This window comes from Phaseolus vulgaris, chromosome 11 (assembly GCF_000499845.2).
Source record: "Phaseolus vulgaris cultivar G19833 chromosome 11, P. vulgaris v2.0, whole genome shotgun sequence".
In the NCBI taxonomy this organism is placed as follows: Eukaryota; Viridiplantae; Streptophyta; class Magnoliopsida; order Fabales; family Fabaceae; genus Phaseolus; species Phaseolus vulgaris.
The window spans coordinates 5,961,452-5,985,378 of NC_023749.2; the positions used below are offsets into that span (position 1 = coordinate 5,961,452).

General features: G+C 30.9%; 2 protein-coding genes across 3 annotated transcripts; one reads left to right on the forward strand and one right to left on the reverse strand.

The window, feature by feature from the left end:
* Positions 1-5,617: 5,617 nt before the first annotated feature.
* Positions 5,618-10,081, reverse strand: LOC137821980 (protein SOSEKI 5). Of its 2 annotated transcripts, XM_068626929.1 has the most exons (4): positions 9,882-10,081; positions 9,005-9,742; positions 8,042-8,911; positions 5,618-6,145 (listed from the first exon to the last, which is right to left on the reverse strand). In XM_068626929.1, exons 2-4 carry the CDS (start codon positions 9,301-9,303, stop codon positions 5,983-5,985), a joined length of 1,332 nt encoding a protein of 443 aa, XP_068483030.1. In that variant the 5' UTR covers positions 9,304-9,742; positions 9,882-10,081; the 3' UTR covers positions 5,618-5,982. The 2 variants fall into 2 exon arrangements, with proteins under 2 accessions (XP_068483030.1, XP_068482950.1); XM_068626849.1 differs by having other exon boundaries at positions 9,005-9,970.
* An 11,093-nt stretch (positions 10,082-21,174) lies between these two features.
* Positions 21,175-22,722, forward strand: LOC137822167 (transcription factor MYB48-like). The gene is made up of 3 exons (XM_068627082.1): positions 21,175-21,503; positions 21,590-21,719; positions 21,892-22,722. Exons 1-3 carry the CDS (start codon positions 21,485-21,487, stop codon positions 22,460-22,462), a joined length of 720 nt encoding a protein of 239 aa, XP_068483183.1. The 5' UTR covers positions 21,175-21,484; the 3' UTR covers positions 22,463-22,722.
* The last annotated feature ends 1,205 nt before the right edge of the window (positions 22,723-23,927 follow it).

Here is a 23,927-nt window from a genome sequence, read left to right on the forward strand (position 1 = left end):
CCACATTTTTTGCCATTCATTGTAATGAAGATGAAGATTAGTCTTATATCTGTTTGTTTTTGCTTTTCAATGGTCTTCTTCCATGGTGGAAGCTTGAGTGAAAACTTAGAGAAATTCATTGGTACATTGTTTGATTTGGTGATTAATCAGTTTAAATATTTGAAAATGCTAGGAAAAAAATGGTGTTTATGTATTTTTGATAACCAAAATAATTTTAAAATAGTTTTTGTTTTGTTTTAAAGTAGTGAGTTTAAGTGTATTTTTCAATGTAAGAAGTATCGTATTTATAAGGAATCATTATTTTAAGTGAATCATTAAATGAGTACTCAAAAACAGAATCAAGAGACGAGGAGTGTGGCGTATCAGAAAAACTAGTTCCAACATCTAAAGATTTAATTACTTTTTAGTTTATGAAATTTCGGTAACAGAATATCATCTTTATTAATCTGTTAAACCTATTAAATAGTTTATCCTATTATCAACATGTTAAGTATCTAAAGAGTAACTTAATCTTAGATAACATTTAAACCTTAAATTTAACTTACACGTGAATTACTATACAATTTTCAAATACTTTTGTAGCAAACAATCGTCTTCAAAAGTATATTTGAAAAGAATGTATTGTTTTAGAATAACTATTATGTAATGGGTTATAGAAATTGCTATCCCTAATGTCTCCATCCATGTAATTTGCATAGTATCACATTTTATACTATCCTACAAAATCCGAGTTACAAAACTTGCATCCGATATACTGAAATTTGTTTACATTGATTGGTATAGAAACAATACACACTCAAGAAAAAGAAAATGTAAATTATGAGCAAAATTCATAAAAAAAACTCGAATAACACAAAGATATTGTAAACTAATATAAAAAAATCTGCATTAATAGTTTATAAAAAAAAATAAAAAATGAAAGCGCGCAATATAAGTTTCTAGGTAATCTACGAAATTTTACTTAAATACACAATAATTTTTTTTCCTTTATATAGTATATTACAAAATGAATGAATGTATTTTTGAATTAATTAATTTGAAATGAGTTATTTTTTTTCTTAAATGATTTTTTTGAAACTTCTTTACGCCAAAATTTGAAGAATAGGATGGATGTTTTTAACCTGATTTGGGGTGTACTGCCTAACTTATCAAAATCATGGAACAAATGAGAGGTTGATCAACATATTTTCCCAAATTAAAAAATAAAATAAAAAATATTAAAAATATTTTTTTTTATAATTATTTCAAATTATATGTCATAATTTTGCAAGTTAAATCATTAATATTTATAAATTGTGTTCCAGCTTTTAATTATAATGAAGTAATTTAATATACAATGATAATAAATATTTTAATTTATCCAATTAGATATATTAAATAAATAATTAAAATTTAGAAAATATTTATATAATTAAATATGTTTTTAATATATATATAAAAAAAAGAATTGAAAGGGTGGGTCAAAATTTTCGACCCGTTTCCTACGGCGAGTCAACGGTAGGGCAAAAACAGGTCAGCCATTATGCCACACATTCTTTAGCAAGGTTAATTCACTCATTCAAATGTGATGAGAGAGGTGTGTAAAGAAAATCTGGAGGTGTGAAATACAAACACTTGGACTGGGTCACTACATCCTAGCAGATTTGGCAGTTTCTTCCTGCACCCCTACAGTTTTCTTCACCCCTACAAATTTGTAAATTTCGAAATTGAGCCCCACAATTTTGGGATCTGGGAGTGTGTTACGGATTCATCAATCCGGAAGTAAATCATGTTGCATTCCGGATGAGGGGGTGCTCTGGAAACAAAGTTTGCTTAAATTATTGATTTTCGGATTGGTGAATCTGGAATGATTTTTTTTCAATTATGGATTTTTGAATCCGGAATGCATATTTTGAATTACGGATTGACGGATCCATAATGATTTTTTCAATTATGGATGTTTTGCATTTTTTTTTATTTTGGATTAACACTATCATTCATGTACTACCAGAAGCATCAATCCAGGAGATTACCGGATCCGCTAATCCAAAAATTTACCGAATTTCATAATCCGGAATAAATAAAAAGATGTACAGTTCATATAGGGACAATTTTATCTTTGCGCAACTCTATGGGGGTGCAGGAAGAAAAATGTAGGAGTGCAGGAAGAACTTGCAGCAGATTTTGACCTACGGAATCAGATAGGCCCATGCATTGCATCCATTCATCAATAAATAGGCTTTACTTTATGTACCCCAACTTTTCAATCTGTATTCCCCATGATCGGGTGAAAATGATCCATTTGTCCCATCCGTTTTTCCCTCACTCCATGTCACCACCACCTTCACTACTATCAACGCTCCTGCACCATCACCACTACGGTTAGAAGAAGAAGAGCAAAAAAACTCTCATTCTAGAAACCTTTCTAAAAACTTATTTTGGAAAATATATTCTGAAAAGAATTATATATATTTTGAAAAGATTATTCTGAAAATTTTGTTCTGAAAAACTTATTTCAAAATGGATTTAATGTGTTCTGAAAATTTTATTCTGGAAGTTATTTCAAATTTTAAGTTTGAAAACTTATTTCAAACTTATTTTATTCTGAAAATTTTATTCCAAATTTTTTGTTCTGAAAAATATATTTCATGGATTCTGAAAACTGTGTTATATGAAAAAAGCTTTCATAACGAAATCTGGAAGTCACTGTAAAAAAGGTGAAACTAATTATTTTAAAAATTATAGGGGTACAGGTTCAAATAGAGGTGTTGCAGAAAGCAATTGGCCAACGAATAAAGTCATTTGCCAATTTCAGTTCACATGGAGCTTGAGGGGCCTATTTTCGACCCACTTCAAAATATTAAATTTAAACAAAAAATATTTTCCTTAAATAAACTTCAGCAAAATCTTAAACAAACCAACTTTGATTGTCACCATTCTGAGTAGATAAAAGGCTATAACTAATGAGTTGTTGGTTTTATTCTTGAAAAATGGGCACACTATACAATATCTTGCATGGGTTGTTCTATTTTTTTGCTGGGAAATGGGCACAACGCATAGAAATTTCAACACATCACAATTGTTCAAATGGACATACATTATTTGAAGTTCACAAATAGTTATTAACACTTAATTTGTGTTATATTGTATTATTTTAATATTGCATAATGAGAAAATAAAATAAAATAAAGGTCATGTAAATGTTATAACCGTACAGAACAACAATAGATTAAATTCATATATATTGTAAAGTTACAATAGATTAAACAAAGTATAATAGATTAAGCTTCAATTTCAACTAGTTAATCAATTATGTAGCACATCATAATCAATTAGGATTTTAAGTGTAATTGATTTTGAGTTTTCAACTAATTAATTATCCATTATGATGGAATTGATTATGAATTTTCAGTTAATCAATTGTCTATTGTGTTTTTTTTAACTCATTTATTGTTATTGTTGTAACTTGTTAGTTATTTACGTTTATCAATCAATTTATGAAATATTTAATTTTGAATAAACAAAGTATAAATTATAATTACAAATATTTTGTCTGTTTACGTAATAATATTGGTTGTAAAAATTTCTTTCACAAATATATAAATACTACAATTTTTTTTATATAAAGTTTTATATTGATTTTAAAACAAAAACTTTTTCGTAAATGATTAAATTATACAATTTAATTTTTTAATATTTCAATTACATAAATTAAATCATCTACAAACTTTCATATCATTTTCACGATTCACTAGTTTCCAATTCATTTTTTCTATATCCAAATTGTTGTAAAACAGAACCTAATATAGTAGAATAAAAACAAAAAACAGAGTGTTTGAAACGGAGATCAGATTGTGCGTGGAAAATCCTAGTTTTTCAATTTCGTTGGAGGAGATCTCGGAAGTGTAGTAGAGACTGGAACTTACCGAGATTGTCACGCTCGTTGCGCTCTCCACCCTGGATCGTGGCCGCATGACTGGGAAAACACTGCCTTGTCCTTCGAAAGTTGAAGAACGTTGCTCCACTTCTGCGCTCGCAGTGTCTGGTCCTTCAGGATTTTAGAACGTTGTTGCCGTAGTTGAGATGTTGGACGGAAGCACGTGGGTCTAGAAGTTGCAACGGATCTTGGATCCTCTCCCTATAGAAAGAGAGCTCCACCCCCTTCAGAAATTGCATCTCACACACTCACATCTTCATCTTCTTCAAACCCTCGGTTCACCATCTTCTCCTTTTTTCCTTTTCAATTTCTCTCTCTTAAAATTCTCTAGAAAGTTTCTGTGGGTATCCTGAGAGACTTGCACAATATATCGCAAATAAGTTCTTACTGAGAGGAGAAACCAATTTTGTTCGTTTTAAAGCGAATTATTACTGCACAAAAAACCCAACTTTTTATTTACTTTCCTTTTCTTTCATTCCGAACCCCAACCTAATATGAATCAGAAAGACCTTGATATCCGCATCACAACCAAACAATGTTTAAACACAGTTAGAGTAACTATAAAAAATTCTGTACCTTTTGTTAATATATTCGAACTCAAAGTCTTTTTATTCTTATTATTTTGGGTACTTTTTTCCATTTTCATATATAAAACACACATGATATTTGCTGTAATAGTTTTATGCCTTGACTTGATCAACAGTGTTTGTAATGCCTCACTGTTCTAAATAGTAAGGAGATTGTTTAAAAAATATTGAAGAAAAGACAAATAAATTTATAAGGAAAAAAGTGACACACACGCGTGCTTTAAAGGGCAAAGCTGAAGTATGGTGGCATACTCACATTTCGCAGCAATCGAAGTCAATGGACTAATAGTGAAAAAGGCTGCTACAAATGGCAATCACACTTTATTCTTTCCATGTTTTAAAATGGCTGTGAATGTTTTTGAAGGTAGTTTCTTTTTTTCAACTTCATTCAACACATTATCATGCTACGTTAAAATATTATTTAAACTTTAATATGGTCTTCTACAGCAATTGGTATAAATAATTAGGCACTTGAATTTTTAATATAAATAAATTTGATTTTCAGTTTCTACATATTATAACTAAAGATACTATTATACCCTTATAGCATAAATCTATACGTAAGTCTAACATATAAAAAAAACTCACAAACTGATTTGTCTTCAGATTTTAGGTTAAAGATGACTTAATTTCTCAAGTAAATTTAGAGTTTCACTGAGATCTGATTATTATTAAATCTCTCCCTGTATCTCATCGAAGATCATAACGAATCAATGGATGTTTTCAAAGTAAAAGTGTGGTGGGACAAAGCTTATCATCTTAAATAACTCGTTAAAAACTATGGTGTACAGTTTTTGACATAAGGGTATATAAACAGTGTAGTTTCTTTTTGTTCTTTATTTGTCTTGAAAAGCAAATAGAGAAAGGATTCTCTCTTCTCTGTTAATCAAACTAAACAAAGATTTTCATCTCAGTCTGATAAGTCCCTACCACATGCTGAACAAGGTAAAACATTTTACAATTTTATAGTAAAACATTTTTAAAATATCAATGATATGTTGACATTTCTATAAGTTTTATCATTTTCATTTTTTAAAAAGAATGAGCTGGTAAGATGTTTAACTTGAATGAAGGCATGAGAAAAAGTAAAATAAGAAAAAAAAAAGGCAATTACTTACCAAGAAAAGACAATTGTCACCGCCAACAGGACCCCATATAACGCCAGGAATGAAACCATGGGCTAGTCCTTACATGTACTCACTTTAGGCCAAAACCTAAACATCAAATCGGACAAGGCCTACAAAACTCTACGTATCTGCACACACTGCTGCGTGACTTGCAAATTGCCAAGCTCTAGACCACTATACTGCCCCCCTACTTGCTGGTCCTATCTGCTTCCATGTTTATACATTCTGCCAAACTGCTCCTTCTAACCTCACATCTCTAAATTTTTGTTCTCTTCTCCACTATCAACTAATAGCCTATAAACCTCCATTGACAGGGTTTCCTTACGCTTTATATATTCATTCAAAGTATCAATTATTGTTGTGCGTCAAATCTTTTGCTTCCGTGTTGACCACCGGTACCAATATGCATGGAAGTACCCTCTTCTTTCTTAGTTGGTAGTGTCTTAGATTTCCTTGGTATGCACTTTGCCCGCACCACTTCTCCTTCATGCTCCACTATTTGTAACCGGGAACCGCTGCAAGGAACAAAGAGACCACAGACAAAACCACATTATTGATAAAACAATTTGTCACTGTCATTATCATAAAGAACACTTTTAATCATGTAATCTAGCCACCTTGTCCCATCAGTAGAAATTTTTAATTGCTCTAAATTAAAAATTATGTTCTTTAAAACACACCTAATTTCCACTACATGGTTGATTAATGATAGTATAAACAGTAGTCAGCAATCAAAACAGAGCATATGATTTCTGAATGTATCGACGTACTCATTGCCCCCAAGAGAATTCCTATTTTACCTCGATGCTTATTTCGTACTACTAGTATAGTTATAGGTGGCAAACTGGAAAGTTAATTAATGATAAACTCTCTGGATGATTTAAATTAGGCCCCACATGCAGAAGCTGACAAATACTAAATGGGTTCAAAACAAAATAACGAGTATGACTAATTGCATAATTAACTAAGAGTTAAGAGGTATATAATTAATTCACTGCATACTGTGTACGAGATGGAACAGGAGAGACACGCCACTCTCAAGCATCAACATCTTATGTGACTGTACAAAACCAATTAAACTAGCTACTCATTTGTGTAAATTGCACATTTTTCGCAAACAAATGTTAAATCATATGAAACTTGGAGCAATATGTTAAAAAGGTTTAAACATGACTACACAGGCTTTCATTTTCAGCTAGAAATAAGTAGGAGAAGGGGGAGCCGAGGCTACATGATGAAGAAGTAGAATGGACAACATCCGGAGAGAGAGGAAGTTAAAACCCTACCATGTTCTGACAATAATACATACAATCTACAAAAATTTGAAATCGTAAGATATGTAGTTTTGTTCAGAATTTCTTAAATAACTAATAATGTAATATGCTTACTAAGTATTAAGATTACGTGACGCGTGGAACTCAATCTTAATGCTTACCTAGTAAAATTTTAAAGAAAACTGGTGACATAGAGTATCACTGTCAACGGAAATTATAGTATTATAATGAAAAAGATGTTAGATGTGTATTTATGAAGACAAACAAGAGATTTTGATCCCTTAATAAAGATCTCAGATTATTAAAAAACTATATTTATGGTGAGGTTTATATAGGGAGAAAAGAAAACAAATAACTAAATAATGAAGTGTTTATTAAGAGAAACGAAAAAGGTTAAACAAAGTTAACTTTTAGAAGAAAAATATATAGCTTTTTTCCACTTTTTTCATTTTAAACTTTAACTTTTTTCTTCTCTATTCTCCTTTAATCATGAGAGATAGAGTGTATGAATGGAAGAAACACGACAAAAGAGAAATCTATAAAGATAAAAAATGATGTAATAAAAAATAAACAAAGAAAATATAATAAAATAAATAGTACCATGTGAGAAAAGTTAGGTTCCTATTATAATAATGTGACGAACAGAATTGTATGATAAAATGTTTTACGTTTTCAACTCGAATATCATTTTTCTTTTATAAGTCTTCAATCTCAAGATGCTTTCTACGTCCTAGGAGCATTCACACATGCTTAACCACAACTTTTTATTTAACCTATGGAGCAGAAACTGTATGAATGTCAATGCCCACATTCTCCAAGGTTTGCTAATTACAAGGTACACGCAGAGGCACGGAATTTACTTTACAAAAGTCGCCTTAAAACAATAGTTGTACAATAAAAATATAGGATTCGATAAATAAAAGATAAAACATGAACCCTAAACCCTAAATAATAAATAATTTAATGCGTTCTTCTAATAGAAATTATTCAGTATTTCATCAACGATAACTTTCCATTAATGAATATAGCAGGAAATGGGGCATAGCTATGGCAGCAGCAAAAACTTTGTTTGTCTAGTTTCAGTCAACTTGTTTACTAAAAGGGATTTGATTATTTGAAAGCAAAAAAGTAACATACCTATCTGCATTGTAAGAAGAAGACCTCTTCAAAGCTGGGGTTTCCACTTTCTTGGTTTCGATCAAGCTCCCACTAAAATATTCTTTATCTTCCAACCTTAGCCTGCTCAAATCCGGAATTTCCATCGATATCCCTGTATCTTTTCCCACTTGATTCCCTGCTCCGCGGGGCATCCTGGACTTGTAGTGCCCAACCAACGAGAACCCTTGATCTTTCGCTGCGTTAGCCCCACACTCCTTAAACGACACAGCGCCGCACGATAACAACTGCAACAAAACCGACGACGCTCTCATCCTCCCACTAGGACAGCTCTCCACCGTCAGATTCCCCTTCTCCGATTCCGAAGACCGCAATCCGAGCCGTCCATCTGCTTTCATCAGAGTCTCCAGCGTCTCGGGGCTCGAATCCGACGGTGGAGGCGAGATCTCATCCCTGCTCAGCTCCGTAGTATGATTAATGTTATTATCACAAGTCACGTGCGGAACCCTCTCCCCATCCATTCCCGCGTCAATTCCACCATTCTTCTCTTGAATATCTTCCGCCTCTTCCCCCCTCGCCGCCCTTCTTCGCCTCCGCTTCTCCTCCGTCTGAGTGGCCGCGTCGGCGCCGATTCTCCCAGCCGAGTCACCGAACGATTCGGATTTATAAACACGGTACTCGTTCAAATCGATAGAACTCCACGACTGGTTCCGCCGCCTCGTGATCACCACAGGCGAAGCGGACTCCTCCTCCGTTTTGTTAACCCTCGCACCGCCGGCGACAGTGTTCTCAACAATCTCCGAACCTTTGAGAATGTAGTCCTGCCCCTGCGTCGGGTAGATGAAATCGTTCTCCGACAAGTCGTGCCAAACGAAGCCGTTTTTGTAGCTCCTGAATCACCACCACACACACCACCTTTAATCAGATAAAACAAGAATGAAAAAGGAATTTGAATTAGTTTAAACAACAACTACAAAACGGTACCTTTTGGAGGACCAAGAGTACATGGTGGGCATGGATTTCCCTCGGAGAACGTTCAAGCGGTTGATCACGTCTTTGAGGTAAAGTCCTTGAGATGAAGAGAGAGGAACCTCCATGAAATGAGGGTGTTCGAGTTGGCCGTTTCGGGAGAGGTAGTAAACGACGGAGACCCTTCTGGGCGTTTTGGGCTTGGGCTCGGCCCAAACCTTGGTTCTCTCTGGACTGGTTTCTCTGTCAGTAAATTTCTTGGGGACTTGAAGCTCCGTCGTTATCCTTCCCCTGGAACTCGAACTCACCGACATTTCTCTTCGCTGCAAAACCTCGATGGAAGACGGGTTGTTGCAGAGTTCGTGAACAGAGAGCAATGCGAACGAAAGCGAAAGAGCGCAGAGAGAAGGAGGGAAAGAAAAAGACAAAAAGAAGTGGAGTTAGAATTTTATTTTGAAGAGGAAGGGAAATTGTGTGGGTTTTTAAGAGGGTGTTTGGCGTGTGATGTGGGAGGGAGAGAGAGAGAATTCAAAATATGGATGCGAAAGACAACAGCTACCAAACAAGGAATGGCTGTTTGGGATTCAGTACTGCCAGACCTGTGACGGTGACAGTAGAATTCTCTTTAGTTTATTGCTCGAACGCGAAGAAAAAAGCAGAACGCCGTCGTAACGGCTTTGTTTGTTCCTTCCCTCTTTTTACTGTCACCAACTCCAAATTAATCGCGTTTCAACTCTTCACAAACTCCTCTCCCTGTTACGTACCAAACAATTTCGTTTTATCCCATTTGTCGTTTTACCAAACCCTCACCCAAGTAAATATACGGAATATCTATTTCACAGCAGGTAATAGAAGCCAAAAGATACGAAAATTCAGACGATTCAACTTTTACCTGAAAATTCAAAACTCCAACTTCTTCTTCAACTCTTGGCATTCAATGTTTGAGTTGAATGATGTTTGTACTACTCCTCCATTATTGTGATCATTATTCCACACTTTATCTTGCATGCAGGTTTATTAAAAAATTCAACCTTTTGTGGTCCCAGGGTTCTTATAAAAACGATAGGCAAAAAAGTCTACGTTTATTTACCTTTTCTTCTTATGATTTTCTATGAATTTTCAACAACTTTTCCTTTGAAAAATTCAAATGTTTCTGAGGCAGGTTGACCGGCGAGACACGTAAACGATCTTCACCTAACTTTGACTCCATGGAGTTATGATGTCGCGGCTCTCTCACGGCATCATTCAAGTTTAATTAAACCTAGAAAATTTAGAGCCTAATCTGCACAGAGTGGGTCCCATTCCAGGTGGCGTTTATTTATGGGATGGACGCGATCGTTGACCATGCCCCGTATATATTCCCAATGCTCCTGAAAAGAAGATATTCATGTATCCCACATTGGAGAATTGAAATTTTTTTATTTAAGTTGTTTGTTTATGAGAGAGCAATGGTGTGGAAGAAAATAGGAAGACCCCACAGAAGAATGCATGGCGGATGATGAGAGGGTGGTGGTGGTGGAAATGAGCAATGTTGTGTCGTTGATTTGGGAGGAGGACAGGACTTTGAAATTTATGAACAAAATAATAGTGTGAATAAATGGGAAATGGTCGGTTGGTCCAATTTATCGGCACAAGCGTCCAATGGTGTGAACAAAGTCATTGAAGAGCACATGCATTTGCCAATAACCCAGTATTGGCCCCATTCTCACACGCCACACTCTCTCTCAACAAGCCTTATGTTCCCACCTCTTCATCTTTTCACACTGCCACAATTTCTCATAAACTAATGCTAATCATTATTGTTCATATAGTGAGATATATGAGAGAGAGAAGATGGATCGAGATCACGTGAATTCCACATGCAATGGTAAATGATTTGGGTGGAGAGAAGAGAATGAGTGTGATGGAAATAGAAAGGAGGTGAGACATTTGTTTAGGAAAAAAGGAGAATGGGGTGATGATGAGAATGACTGTTCGAGATTGTGAGATACTCAAGTGATAGATGGCGTACGTGGTGTTTGATTTTCTGATGGCGACCTAATAGGAAAAAATACACGCAAAAGAAATACATAATCACAAAATTAACTATAAAAATAAATAATATAAAATTTAACGTGTTTCAATTGTCAATTTATAATTTACGTTCACAGATAAATAATTAGACTTTAAGTTTCATTATATTAAATAATTAGACTTTAAGTTTCATTATGTTTGGTTACAATTTTATTATAAACACAAAAAAGTCTAACTATTACATAAAATTCATCTGGTTTCACAGAATAGACATATATATTACTTGGTAACAAGGATTGGTGTAAGGATTTGATATTTGCAATCACTTGGAAAAGGATAAGACTAATGTAGATGTCGGGATTTTATTACTATATAAATAATCTATTTTGGAAGAAAAAAAATTCATTGGTTGTCAGATAAAAAATACGTGAAGTAACTTCGCCTTTTGTAGTTTAAATAAATAACAAAACAAGCTGAGAAAAAAAATCATAAAAAAAATCATTATATATATATATATATATATTCGTTATATTTTACAGTATCTCATGTTGTACATGAGATCTACCGAAGAAAAAGATCATGTGATGATAAGAGAGAGAAAAACTTTTCTTAATATTCAATATGTATATACTTTTGTCGACAATTTAATATTCTATTCGAATTTCAATGTTTTTTTCACAGAATCAGACGCGAATGTAATTGGATCAAAGCTTCCTCACATTTTGGGCTCAGCTTTACAACTGGGCAATTTCTTCCTCCTCCTCCATAGGTTATTCCTGCACCTCCATCAATTTTTCAATTCCTTGAAAAAAAATGTGCATTTTTTTTTTTCAATTTCAAATTGTGTAATTCGTAGTCTAACTCTAAAATTCAGAATAAAATTTTGTATGCCTAATTTCAATTAAGAAAATATTTTTTAGATTCCAAAGTATATTTTAAACTCTAAAATTTATAATATAATTTTTTATTTTAAATTTTAAATTTCAGAAAATATTTTTTGGATTTGAAAATGTATTTTGAACTTTAGAATTCAAAATAAGAGTTGAAAAAGTATTTTTGAACCTAAAATTTTAAATTTTAAAATATATTTTTATATATTAAATTTTAAAATTTGAAAAATATTTTATAATAATGTATGTTTTCATCTAATTATATCGCATAATACTTCATCTTTAAACAAATCAAATAGTTTTTTTAACCAATCAGTTCAAATATTTATTATATATTTTAAGTTAAACAAGTCTCATTTCATAAAATAGTATTTTTCTTTTGTTTTTATAATTTTTAACGACTTTCACTCCTTAGATTTTCATCATCAGTAATATAGTCCTTTTGTGATTTTTTTTATGAGTATTTTTATTTGTTATAAAATTGTGCGCTTTCATTTTAATCCCATATTTCTTTATTATTTCTGTAATTCTAAAATAAGAAAAGCATGGCTTTGTAGAACCAAAAAAGCTTAGAAGACTAATTTGATGATGGATATTATATTGCTAATGGAAATGTTGGGACGAACACTGCTAAAACTATATCAATATTAAACTAACAAAAGTTAAATTAACGATAAGACTAGAAAATAATACTAAAACTGTATAAAAAAAAATCTATAACTAAATTTTGTTTAAAAAAATAAAGTGACATATTCGTCAAATTTTAAATATTTAAGTCTTATTTTAATTTAATCTTGTTTATCAAAAAATCTGGAGGATAGAAAATGAATAGTTCAAAAATATGTCTTTTCCTTAATTTTGTTTCTTTTCCGGGTTTGGGGAAGGTGGATGATAAATTTTAGACTTTATTTTCATTTTTAATTTTTTCCTATATTTTCCGCTTTTAAAAGTTTTAAGAAAAAATTAAAGCATACATGTCTTTAAACTAAAAAATAGTATTTAAAGTAAAAAAAGGAATTACAAAATTTGGATGTTATAGCTATTGAAGTGGAAGCATTGTTGTGTCGTTGTTAAGGGCTCTGGTGGACTTATAAAGAATAATGATATGAATGACTTTTTGTAGCTTTAAAAATCTAACAAGATGTGATCTGCTTTTGCGTTTGTGGGCTGGGTGGAAGTGCTTCATTACCGCACCAGTCCCCACCTCCTATAGTTCCAACCAAATTTTCCTTATGTCACAAATCACCAAATTCTTACTTAGCCAATTTTTCTCAAGTATCAATAGGGCACAACAAATTGGGCCCAAGGTAACATTCTTTTTACGTACCGGTGAGGATCGTATGATTGATGCAACATCTCGGATCCCATCATTGGATCGACCGAATATAATCAAGGCCCACGTCCGACGGGCCGACTAACAGCTCAAATCTAATCACGCTCAACTAAGATCAGCAAAGTTAATCAGTGATTAGCATCTAGGTAATGCAGTTCTAAGCACGATCTAACTTCCTAATCCGATCCAACAAGGAATACCCACTAAAGTAATATAAATAACACATATTTGAAGAATCGAGTACTCTGACAATCGGATGATGAACTTTTTTGTTGACTTGAGTGTTGAAGTACATTCGTTGAGATGCCTTTTGAAAACAAAACCGTGATGGAAAATCTAGAAGTGATTTTAAGATGAAAAATGTATTCCATAAAATAAATTCTTTAGTTATAAATTCTGGAAGAGAAAATTTGGCTTACTTATTTAGATTTTTGAAAGAATTTAAAAAAAAAAAATTGATGATATTTTTGTCATTTTATATCTGTGATATATTGTATGTTGCAAAATAATACAGTGCAGAAGCCTTCTTCAACATTGGATCATGACCCCTTGTTATAACCCCAAAACCAAACCTCCTATCAAAGTTTCATTCTTCTCTTTTCACACACAAACACTTCATTTAGTTATGATGACACTACATACATCATCAATAAACTTATTAATCATGTTTTATTTCATTGTGGTGAAAGTTGGCATATATTGTTGTATATTTTTAAAATATGAATTGATTCCCCTTTAAACTATTAAGATTTGATTTCTTTTTGGGTGATTAATTTAGGTACCTACCTCATATAAGTTGCGTGTGCTACCCACGAATTAAGAATAATATCTTATATGTTTATGCGTTTGTGGTTTCTATTGGTTTGTAGGTTCGTATAGGCAGTTTGTTGCATGCGGTTTTGTTTTGAATACAGCTTCGTTTGTATTTTTTTCTGTTTTATACTACTATCTATTCATAAGGGTGGTTTGTAGTCTTTCTTTGGTGTGTTAAGAGATAAGAATAACACATTGCAGTTTTTTTTTCCCTCCTCCTTACATCTATGTACATATCTCTACCTCATTCTTCCATATGTGAACTGAAGAGGTTCTATCTTTTTAGGGTTAAAGATTCATCGTTTAGGATCAAAGATTCATCGTTTAGGATCTTTTATGACTAATGTAATCTTATTGTGTTTCATCATGAATCACACTATGTATGTATATGTTAAGGAAGGATATTACCTTTTTCAATATGGTATTAAAGTCTATCTTAACGATATTTGATGGATCTATCATGTCATTTATGATTGTGTTTTTATCGGGCAACTCACGAATATCTAATCTCACACATGAGATGTACATGTTTTGGCCTGAGCGAGGTGTATTGGAGATCCCTTTAGGGATGACAAAGTGAATCGGGTATGGTTGTCTGATCCTTTTTTCTATTTCTGTCACTTTTAAAGAGGAATCTCATGTTTTTGAAATTAAAATTGATGGTGGTCAATGTTTTATATAGAACTTTATTTATATTAATTTTTGTATACATCATTTTATTCATTGAAATATTGTTAAATATATACTTTATTTTGTTACGAATTAAACTTTCTTTAATTAGAATATTAAAGTTTGATTTAATTTTATTGTTATTCTTTGCATTTTTATTATCAAAAAATTAGTATCAATGACTACAACAAAATAAATAAATCCAAAATAAACAAAAAATTAAAAAGTGACGGGTTAGTCCGCTAACACTCCCTATGTCGAGGGTGAATTACTAATTTTTTCCCGTATAACCTTTGTGGTCCAGCCTGTCCCGTCCTGCCCCGCTCCGCTTTTGATGGGTTAGTGGTAGGTCAGACCAAAACGGGCGGGACTAATCTGTTTTGCCATCCTTAAATCTCACATCGACTAGAGATAAAATCAATTTACAATATATAACTAGGGACAATCCTAACCTTACAGGTCGATTTTATGAGAATGAGTTAGACTTAAACTCTATTCTTAATATGACATTAGACTGAGTTGAAAAACTTGGCCTTTGACATAGATATGTACATCTTCTTTTTCCTGCTCATGATACTCTACGAGAGAACTCCAACAATACCTTCACTTCCCTTTATGCTTCCTTGTGCACCATCAACATTTTTCACTGACTATTACGAATCACTATTTTCATTTTGTGTAGTTTGACTATTAGAAGTTCCTACTCATATTACTCAAAAATGAATTAATTGAATTAAAATAAATACTTAAGAAATGTTCCAATCCGTATACAAAAGATAGACTAGAACCTTGAAAGCAAAACAAAAAATAGATAAAACCACCATGATAACAATAAAAGTTGAGCTTATAAAGATCACTATGTTCCGTAAACTACCTATGAGTGAATTTTCTATATCAGATAAACCTATCTGCTTCTTCAAAACAAAAATCAACTACCCTGCCCACCAGTCCAAGAAAGTTGTAGGTACAAGTTAAGATGGACTTCCAAAAAATAGACACTTTATGAAGAGATTGATAGACCACTTGAAGTAAGAGCACTAAAAAAGTTGCATTACTAGAAATGATAGAAAAAGCGTGGATCAGGTTTTGATTCTTGTGTGAGTTGTTGTTGCATGCATCTTAATCCTAGAAGTTTTTTTATAAATACATATGCAACTTGAAATGAAGAAAAGTAGCAATCACATTACATAATATTGATGATAAAGACAATAGAGAAGTTATGAATCAAATTTGGATTAATGCATCTCATATTAATACAAGACATGAAAATAAAGTAAAAATAATGCTAAGTGAATGAATTCTTGCAATTTGTTTAACAAATAAACAAATCTATTATATAATTGTTCATATATTTATTGTTTGAATCATAGATAATATGAATTTTAGAAGATATGTGACCACTTGTTCATCTTCATAATTATCAAAAGTAAGAAATATATACATAACATGAAAAAATATTAAAAGTTTGATAAAGACTAGTCTTAATACCAGCTACAAATTATTGAGGGTCTCCACTTTTTAATAAAAATGATATAATTTATAGTTATGAATATTTGATAAATTTATATAAATCATATTAGTCAACGTGTTATTATTATAAACTTATAATAAAATAGACCATTTTATAAAGTCATATTTGTTTTTGTTTATGTTATTTTTGTGATAAAAACTTAAAATCTTACTAAAACTTCCTCTTTATCAATATACTCTGACCAAAGTAATTTTTTATAGTTCAACTAATGTTTTAGGCACAAGTGAAAGTAAGATAAGATTGAAAAACTTTGATAAACAAACCAATATTTGGCAAGTGGTGCAATTAGGACCTTATATTTGTTATGAGTCAATTTTGTAAAAATAACTAAGGTGATGTAAGTATAGTTCTTATTACTTGTAATAGTTGGGCTCAGGATTAAAGTTTTTTTTGTAGTATATAGTGTCAATACCCCTCGGCCTAAATAATTAACTCCTCGGTGACATCCTAAAAATAAATTAAGAATAAAATCAATTGAAAAATAGTACGTGATGTCAAATTAATAAAGAAATTAATCACAAAGATAGTGATAATTCAAATTCACAAACAACTTATACTTATACCAAGATAATATTAATGTATATATTTATCAGTGTTTATCATACTTAATCATCATATATTAAACATTAACTGGAATTATAATTATTTTTTACAAATATCATTTAAACTCCGACTGGAAACTAACAATTAAATAGTCACACTTACCAATGCTTAAAAAACTAAAGATTAATCTTATTTAAGAAAAAAGATATTTCTAATCCAAACAAAAATATTTATAAAATATTTTCTTTATAAATCCAAATCAACTCATTAAAGAAAGAATATTATTTTCAAAATAAAAAAAAAACACTTAAATTAGGCGTTGAAAGTGTTTATTGATAATTTTTATTTTGCTTTAGAAATTGTCCAAAATTAGTCAGATAATTTTTGTTTTATATGTTTATAAGTTACATATTTATGATAATTGTTAATATTCGCTAGCGGGGTATTAAATAATTTTATATTATTCTAGTGATAAGCACTTTAATATAATAATAAATTATGAATAAATTCAACCAATACAAAACTATTTGATTATATATATATATATATATAATAACTTTAATTTACACTTGTCATAAAAAAAGGAAGTCAAAAGTTAGCATTTGTGGAAGAAAATTATAAAGGATTGAGATAGCAGAGTGACGTGACAGATTACTTGCACACTAGTCTTGCTTCGTCATCTTACTTATCTTATTTACGTCTTAAATATATTTTTTATTTTCCTAAAGCATATAATTTTCATTTTTAGTCCTTCAATAGTTTAGTATAGGGATTAAAAATACACAATTTATAAGGATTAAAAACAAAAGATTAAAAAAGTAAATAAATATATTTAAGTTTGAAAAAATTATTGCATATATATATATTTGTTGATTTATATGAAAAGGAACACTTGGCCTTGAGACAGAGAGAGAAGAGGATGTAATGAAGTGGTGTACCCACAAATTAGTGCCATCCAACTCACTACCCAATCTTTTGGCTATTCTCTCATTATATTTCTCCACTATAACAAACAAACTCCTCTTCTCTAAAGTAAGGTCATGTTACAATTCGTGCAATTAATCAAATGGAATTTAGTAAAATTTGGAGAAAATAGGTTGTGCTAGATATGGTGGTGTAAATTTGTTGATTTTGACTATAGTTACTTAAAAACTCGCATATTATTTAAAAAATACAATTTTTTTTATCAATAATAATAAAAATAATCAAATATAAAACATTTTCTAAACTACAATCAACATATTCACTAAGAAAATCAGGAGAGAAAAATCCATTTTAGATATAAAAAATAATTAGTTATTATAATGACTAAATTAGATACCATTTTATAGACTATAAATATTTGGTTTCTAAATTAGTTTCTATTATTGTTAAATGGTTTCTAAATTGGTATCTAATTAACAACTAAAGTTTTTTTTACCAAATTTAAAATCTAAATAATTGGTAGTTAAAACCTTGGTAACTAATTAGATACCAATTTAAAAACTATTTAACTATAATAAAAACTAATTTAGAAACCAATTTTCTTTTAGTTTCTAAAATGGTTTCTAATTTAATCATTATAACAACTAATTCTTTTTTCTTCTAAAATTGGTTTCTATTTCATTATTTCTATTTCATTATTTCTATTTCTAAAAATGATTATTTTTTCATTTGGAAACTACATTTATTACTAGTTAGATAGATTCAACAATAAGTTTAATAGTAAAAAATAAAATAAAAAAACAAAAACTTTATGTAAGAAAACATTTCTATAGTAATAATATATGATTGAATAGTAATATTAATCAATGATAGAAATAACAGTATAAACACTATCATCATTAAATTCTGAAATCTAGGATAGTAATATTAATCAATGATAGAAATAACAGTATAAACACTATCATCATTAAATTCTGAAATCTAGGTTGGTTTTAGACACGTATATATCAAAATAAATAAACTAATAGTTAGTAATGTAGGATCTTTCCTACATCATAATTAGCATATTGCAAAACATACTTCAATTTAACTTTTATATTTCATAATTTAATTATAAAATCAGCATACTATGTTCAACTACAGCTGGAATACTAGGAGATTTCAATAAATAGTTTTTTATTTAAGCTTTTTCTCTACTTTCACAAATTTGAGAAGTGTGTGATGACGTGTAAATTTAAAAGATTAATATATATATATATATATATATATATATATATATATATATATATATATATATAACACCTTCTTTTAACATGAAAACAAAAACAAAAACTATAAGGCCTTATTCGTAGTGATTTGTGGATTTTTTATTTTTGGCTGAAATGATTTTTTATGCAATTTCGAAACACTTTTATATTTATTTCTAAAACTAAGAAAAATATTAGTAAAATTTCTTGTATAGTTTTAATAATAAAAAAATATTATTTTTGGTGATGATTATAGTTTTGGTATGATGATTCTTACAAATGGTTCCATACTCCACTCTTCCTATCTACTTATCATGAAGTTCATGGATAGCACTCATCGAGTAGAAATGTGTAGAATCACACAGAAAATGAGTGTCCAATTAGAACCATTTGAGTGTCCTTAATTTAATCCAATGTTCATCTCCACTTAGTTTCCGAATGCGACCAATTTCGGATCTTTCTAGAGAATTATATACTCCGAATCATGTTTGGACTAATCACATTATAAGCTCAAAAGTATACCATATCGTGATTTTGTCTTAATGCTGTAAATTGGTGCCAATGATCAAGTAACACTTTTTATGATTTAGAAATTCAGGTAAAGTTTTACCCAGATAAGCAATTCTCGACAATTTGGAGGGATGACTAAAATTAAATTAAATGTTTTCCTTTTCTTGGCGTAGAAACTTTCTGTTTTTGTTTGCTCGTGCTATAAAAATAAATTATTAAATAAAAAATATTTTTTTTAAAAATAATTATTATATTAACTAAAATAAATACTATTAAAAAAGTATTACTATTTATAATAGTTTCTATTATTAATAAATAATTTTTAAATTGATATTTAGTCACCAAAATTTTAACTATCAATTAATTATTCTATAAAATTAGTAGTTAATTAAATACCAATTTTAAAATTATTTATTAATAATAAAAATTATTTTAAATATCAATATTTTTTTAGTATATAAAATAGTATTTAATTTGATAGCTAAATTAGATATCAATCTAAAAACTATTTATTAATAATAGAAACTAATTTAGATATCAATAATTCTTTTAGTCTTTATAATAATATTTAATTTAGTCAATATAATAACTAATTAATGATTTTTTTGTTATTGTGATTACTTTTTTTTTTCTATAAAATTAGTCTTAGTGAATTTCTTTTCAGCCACAAAATATTCCTACAAAAAGTGTAAAATTTGAAACAAAGATACTCTTACTCTTATGTTTTGTTTTCCAATCTTTTATTTCATTCCCTAAGATGGCAAGGCACAAAGCACATGTTGAGGCGAATCTAACATCTTTAAATGCAGTCCATAGCATTCTAAGGGATTTGATTTCTTCATTTTATTTATTCATGTTCAGATTTGTTTATTTTCCCCAAATGGAATATGGAACAACCTAAAGTGGACCGACACTGTTGGAGCCGAAATCCTAAATAATGTTGGCTGCAACCCAACATATGGTATTTATTTAGTACAATAGCAGTGACAATTTTTCATCTGAATTATTAACAATAGCTTCTCAGATTTTCACTTTGTACTACTATGAGAGTAAAGATTGCCCATAAAACATTTCAATGATTTCTTCCCATTCTCCACTTGTAAAGTTTGATCTGTCCAATTCCTCTTTCTCTCTTATTGCCAAACCTGGGCCTCCTCTTTTCTAAAGTCAAGGAACGCATTCATTCATCAATTTCTATAAGAAAAGACCAAGTTGCTTCCTAAAGTCATTTCCCTCCACTCATTCATGCATCTAAACCTCACTAATTATTTGTGTCCATTCAAATCCATAATTTTATTGCAACTTGTTGCAACACTAGATCTCCAAAAACTGATACGAGCAAAAGAGTAAATTTGCTTCATCAAAATTTTGATTATATTACTTACTATTCCGTTAATATAGTCTAACATCGTTTAAAAGTCGAGGTCAATGTTATTTTATATATTCCCTCCTTCCTCATTTACCGAAACGTCTTTTAAGAGCAAAACTGTGACGAAACACCGAATTTCATAACGGACAATACATCGAATGCGCTGATTAACCCTAACTATGCTATCCTACTAAGATACGATATCCTCTTATTAGCATGAGCTAGAATATCTCACACAAAAGAGATACGATTTTACTTCTTATAATTAATAAAATTTTAAAAATAATAAATCGAATCAAAGTATTAAGTGTAATAAATTTGTGAAGTCCTTGTCATAGGTGACGTGACCATCCTGAATTGGCCATAGAAAGTTAATGATGAATGAGCATGAGTGCACCACATGAACGCGTGGATATGCAGACTTGCTTATTATAAAAATGAAGTCAGGGAATAAGAATAGTGGGAAAACCACGTATAAATAGTGGTAGTAGCCTCACAGAATCCGTAAGCTTATGAAGTGAAGAACAAAAGTTGAAATAATAGAAGAAGGTGGTGTAGGAGAAAATGGTTGAAGAAGAAATCCGAAGGGGTCCCTGGACAGAACAGGAGGACTTCAAACTGGTGTATTTTGTTAACATGTTTGGAGATCGTAGATGGGACTTTATAGCAAAGGTATCAGGTTTGAAGGTGGAGGGAGACAGTGAATAGGTATGAATATTTCATTCTAAGCACCCTTTAACCACGTCACTTTGTTGTAGGTTTGAATAGAACAGGTAAGAGTTGCAGGTTACGGTGGGTTAATTACCTCCACCCTGATCTCAAACGAGGGAAGCTGACATCCCAAGAAGAACACCTCGTCATGGAGCTTCATTCCAAATGGGGAAATAGGTTTGAGAACCATGCAGAAACTAAACTATAAGCTACCTGCTTATGACTCCAAATTTTTCATCTCTTTCAATCTTTTCTTACTCTATTTATGTCTGTCATATTATTCACTCTTCACCTTATTTTGTTCATTAGTTACTTGAACTGCGTTGCTCACTTTGATGCTCCCTTGCAGATGGTCAAGAATTGCTCGGAAGCTACCAGGGCGCACTGACAATGAGATCAAGAATTTCTGGAGGACCCACATGAGGAAAAAGAAGGCTCTAGAGAAAAAACGAGCATCATCATCATCTTCATCGTCATCATCATCACCTGTGTCTTCTAGTTCTCTATCTTCACCATCCTCCAGCAATCATGCTGCGGATTCACATGGTTCCAAAGAGGTTGGAGAAGAGAGCTTTTACGACACAGGTGGATGTGATGACATAATGGGGTTGATCGGTGCTGGAGATGAGGAAGGTGGTGAAAAAGGGTACTCTTTGGATGATATATGGGAAGATATTGTTATGTCAGAAGAGAAGGACATGTATGATATTCTGCAACCTGTGTATGAAGGGCACAGTGAAGAGGGATGCAACTTCTCTTGTCCATATCCAATGATTTATTCTCCATCATCATGGGAGTACAATTCTTCTCATCCCTTATGGGTGATGGATGAAGAAGAAAGTAGCAAGATGTTGTTTCCTACATTAACTGACCAATACTATTCCTGCTATGAACAAGGGAATGCATTTCTAACTGGCTAACTAGGGTTCATGATATTTTTTTAATCAATATCTTGTTGTAGTTGTCTGTGCCATCTGTCAGAATAAGAAAGCTTGACATGTACAGCACAATATCTTTGAGCTTTGGGCATGGTTCTCCATAGTGTGACACAGCTGTGATGAATCCCAAGAGTAACTGTAGTGTATTTCAGTGTTTGTGTTTTTGCTTTAAACCAACATCCAATAGTGAGGTTGTATGTTCTGAATGTAAAATAATAATATACATGAGCACTTGTTTAAAATTAAGTTTCAATATCCGATGTGGAACCTATCCATTACAGCACTTTCTTTTTCATTTGAAACATATTAAATTGATGTTAGCCACTACTACTAATGGGTGAATAATTTATATTCACCTTTCCAACCACAAGAACCGTATCAGATGCACTAGGCACATTTTAGTCAACGTGGCGCATTAATGAACTTATGGTTCAGGTTTATTACCAGTAAATCATTTATGGAAAATTTTATTTCAACTGTACATTAAAAAAAAGACAAATTTTATAATTGGGATTTGATGAATGTAATTTTAAAATGATTTCATCTTAATAATTTTTTTTTCAATTATAATACAATGGAGAGTATCAATATATCCACTAAATCATTTTTAACAGTTATATATTTAGTCTAGACAGAAGCTAGAGATAAAACGTAAGTTCAAAACACATTAATTATTTTAATTATTTTGTTAGAAATTTCACATAAATAACAAAAAAATCATAATGTACCGAACAAAAATTGGAGGTCTAGGTGTTTGATTTGTACCGACCCGACATAATAAATTCATTAAACTCAACATCAGATTAATAATTCCAAACAGTGATTAAACATTAGGTAATGTACTCTTAATTATGACCTAAACGCTAATTCGACTCAATAATAATGAGTCCACATAATAATCATATAAATAGTCATGAGTTTCGATAGAAAAAAAAATATGTCATCATCGCGTATTAATTACATCGAGCACTAAATATTAAAACTGACTTGAGTGTTAGAGTACCTTTTACATGTATCATCCAGACCAAAAACTTATGCATGGGTGAAGGGTTATGAAGGAGGAGTGGTGAGAGTGATCCAAGGAGAGAGAGTTGTTTGGTGAAGTGAAAAAGGAGGAAAGATGACTGATGATCAAAAGAGGTAATAGTTCTCTCCGTCCCCTTTTATATTAGAATACATAATATATAAATAAATATAAATATAAATTTTATTTATAAATTAATTTTATAAAATTGAATTAAGGTTAAATTAGTGTACTTAATATATTTTTAATTATAAAAGTCATTAGGAAAATATAAATTACATTATACCTTTTTGTTCCAACTTATTTTTTTTTATACATTTCTTTATTTTACACGTGACACATCTATCTTACATTTTTTAATACTATTCGTGAATAAGGACTAGGCGAGTGGGAAATATAGGTAATAATAGTACTTGAATATTC

Bases quoted from the DNA above. Each gene is read 5' to 3' on its own strand.
- LOC137821980 (XM_068626929.1), bottom strand. From the start codon at position 9,303: ATGTCGGTGAGTTCGAGTTCCAGGGGAAGGATAACGACGGAGCTTCAA. The intron at 8,912-9,004 runs GTACCGTTTTGT...GTGGTGATTCAG, and splicing joins TACTCTTGGTCCTCCAAAAG to GAGCTACAAAAACGGCTTCG. The intron at 6,146-8,041 runs GTATGTTACTTT...TGTTCCTTGCAG, and splicing joins TCTTCTTACAATGCAGATAG to CGGTTCCCGGTTACAAATAG.
- LOC137822167 (XM_068627082.1), top strand. The intron at 21,720-21,891 runs GTTTGAGAACCA...GCTCCCTTGCAG, and splicing joins CATTCCAAATGGGGAAATAG to ATGGTCAAGAATTGCTCGGA.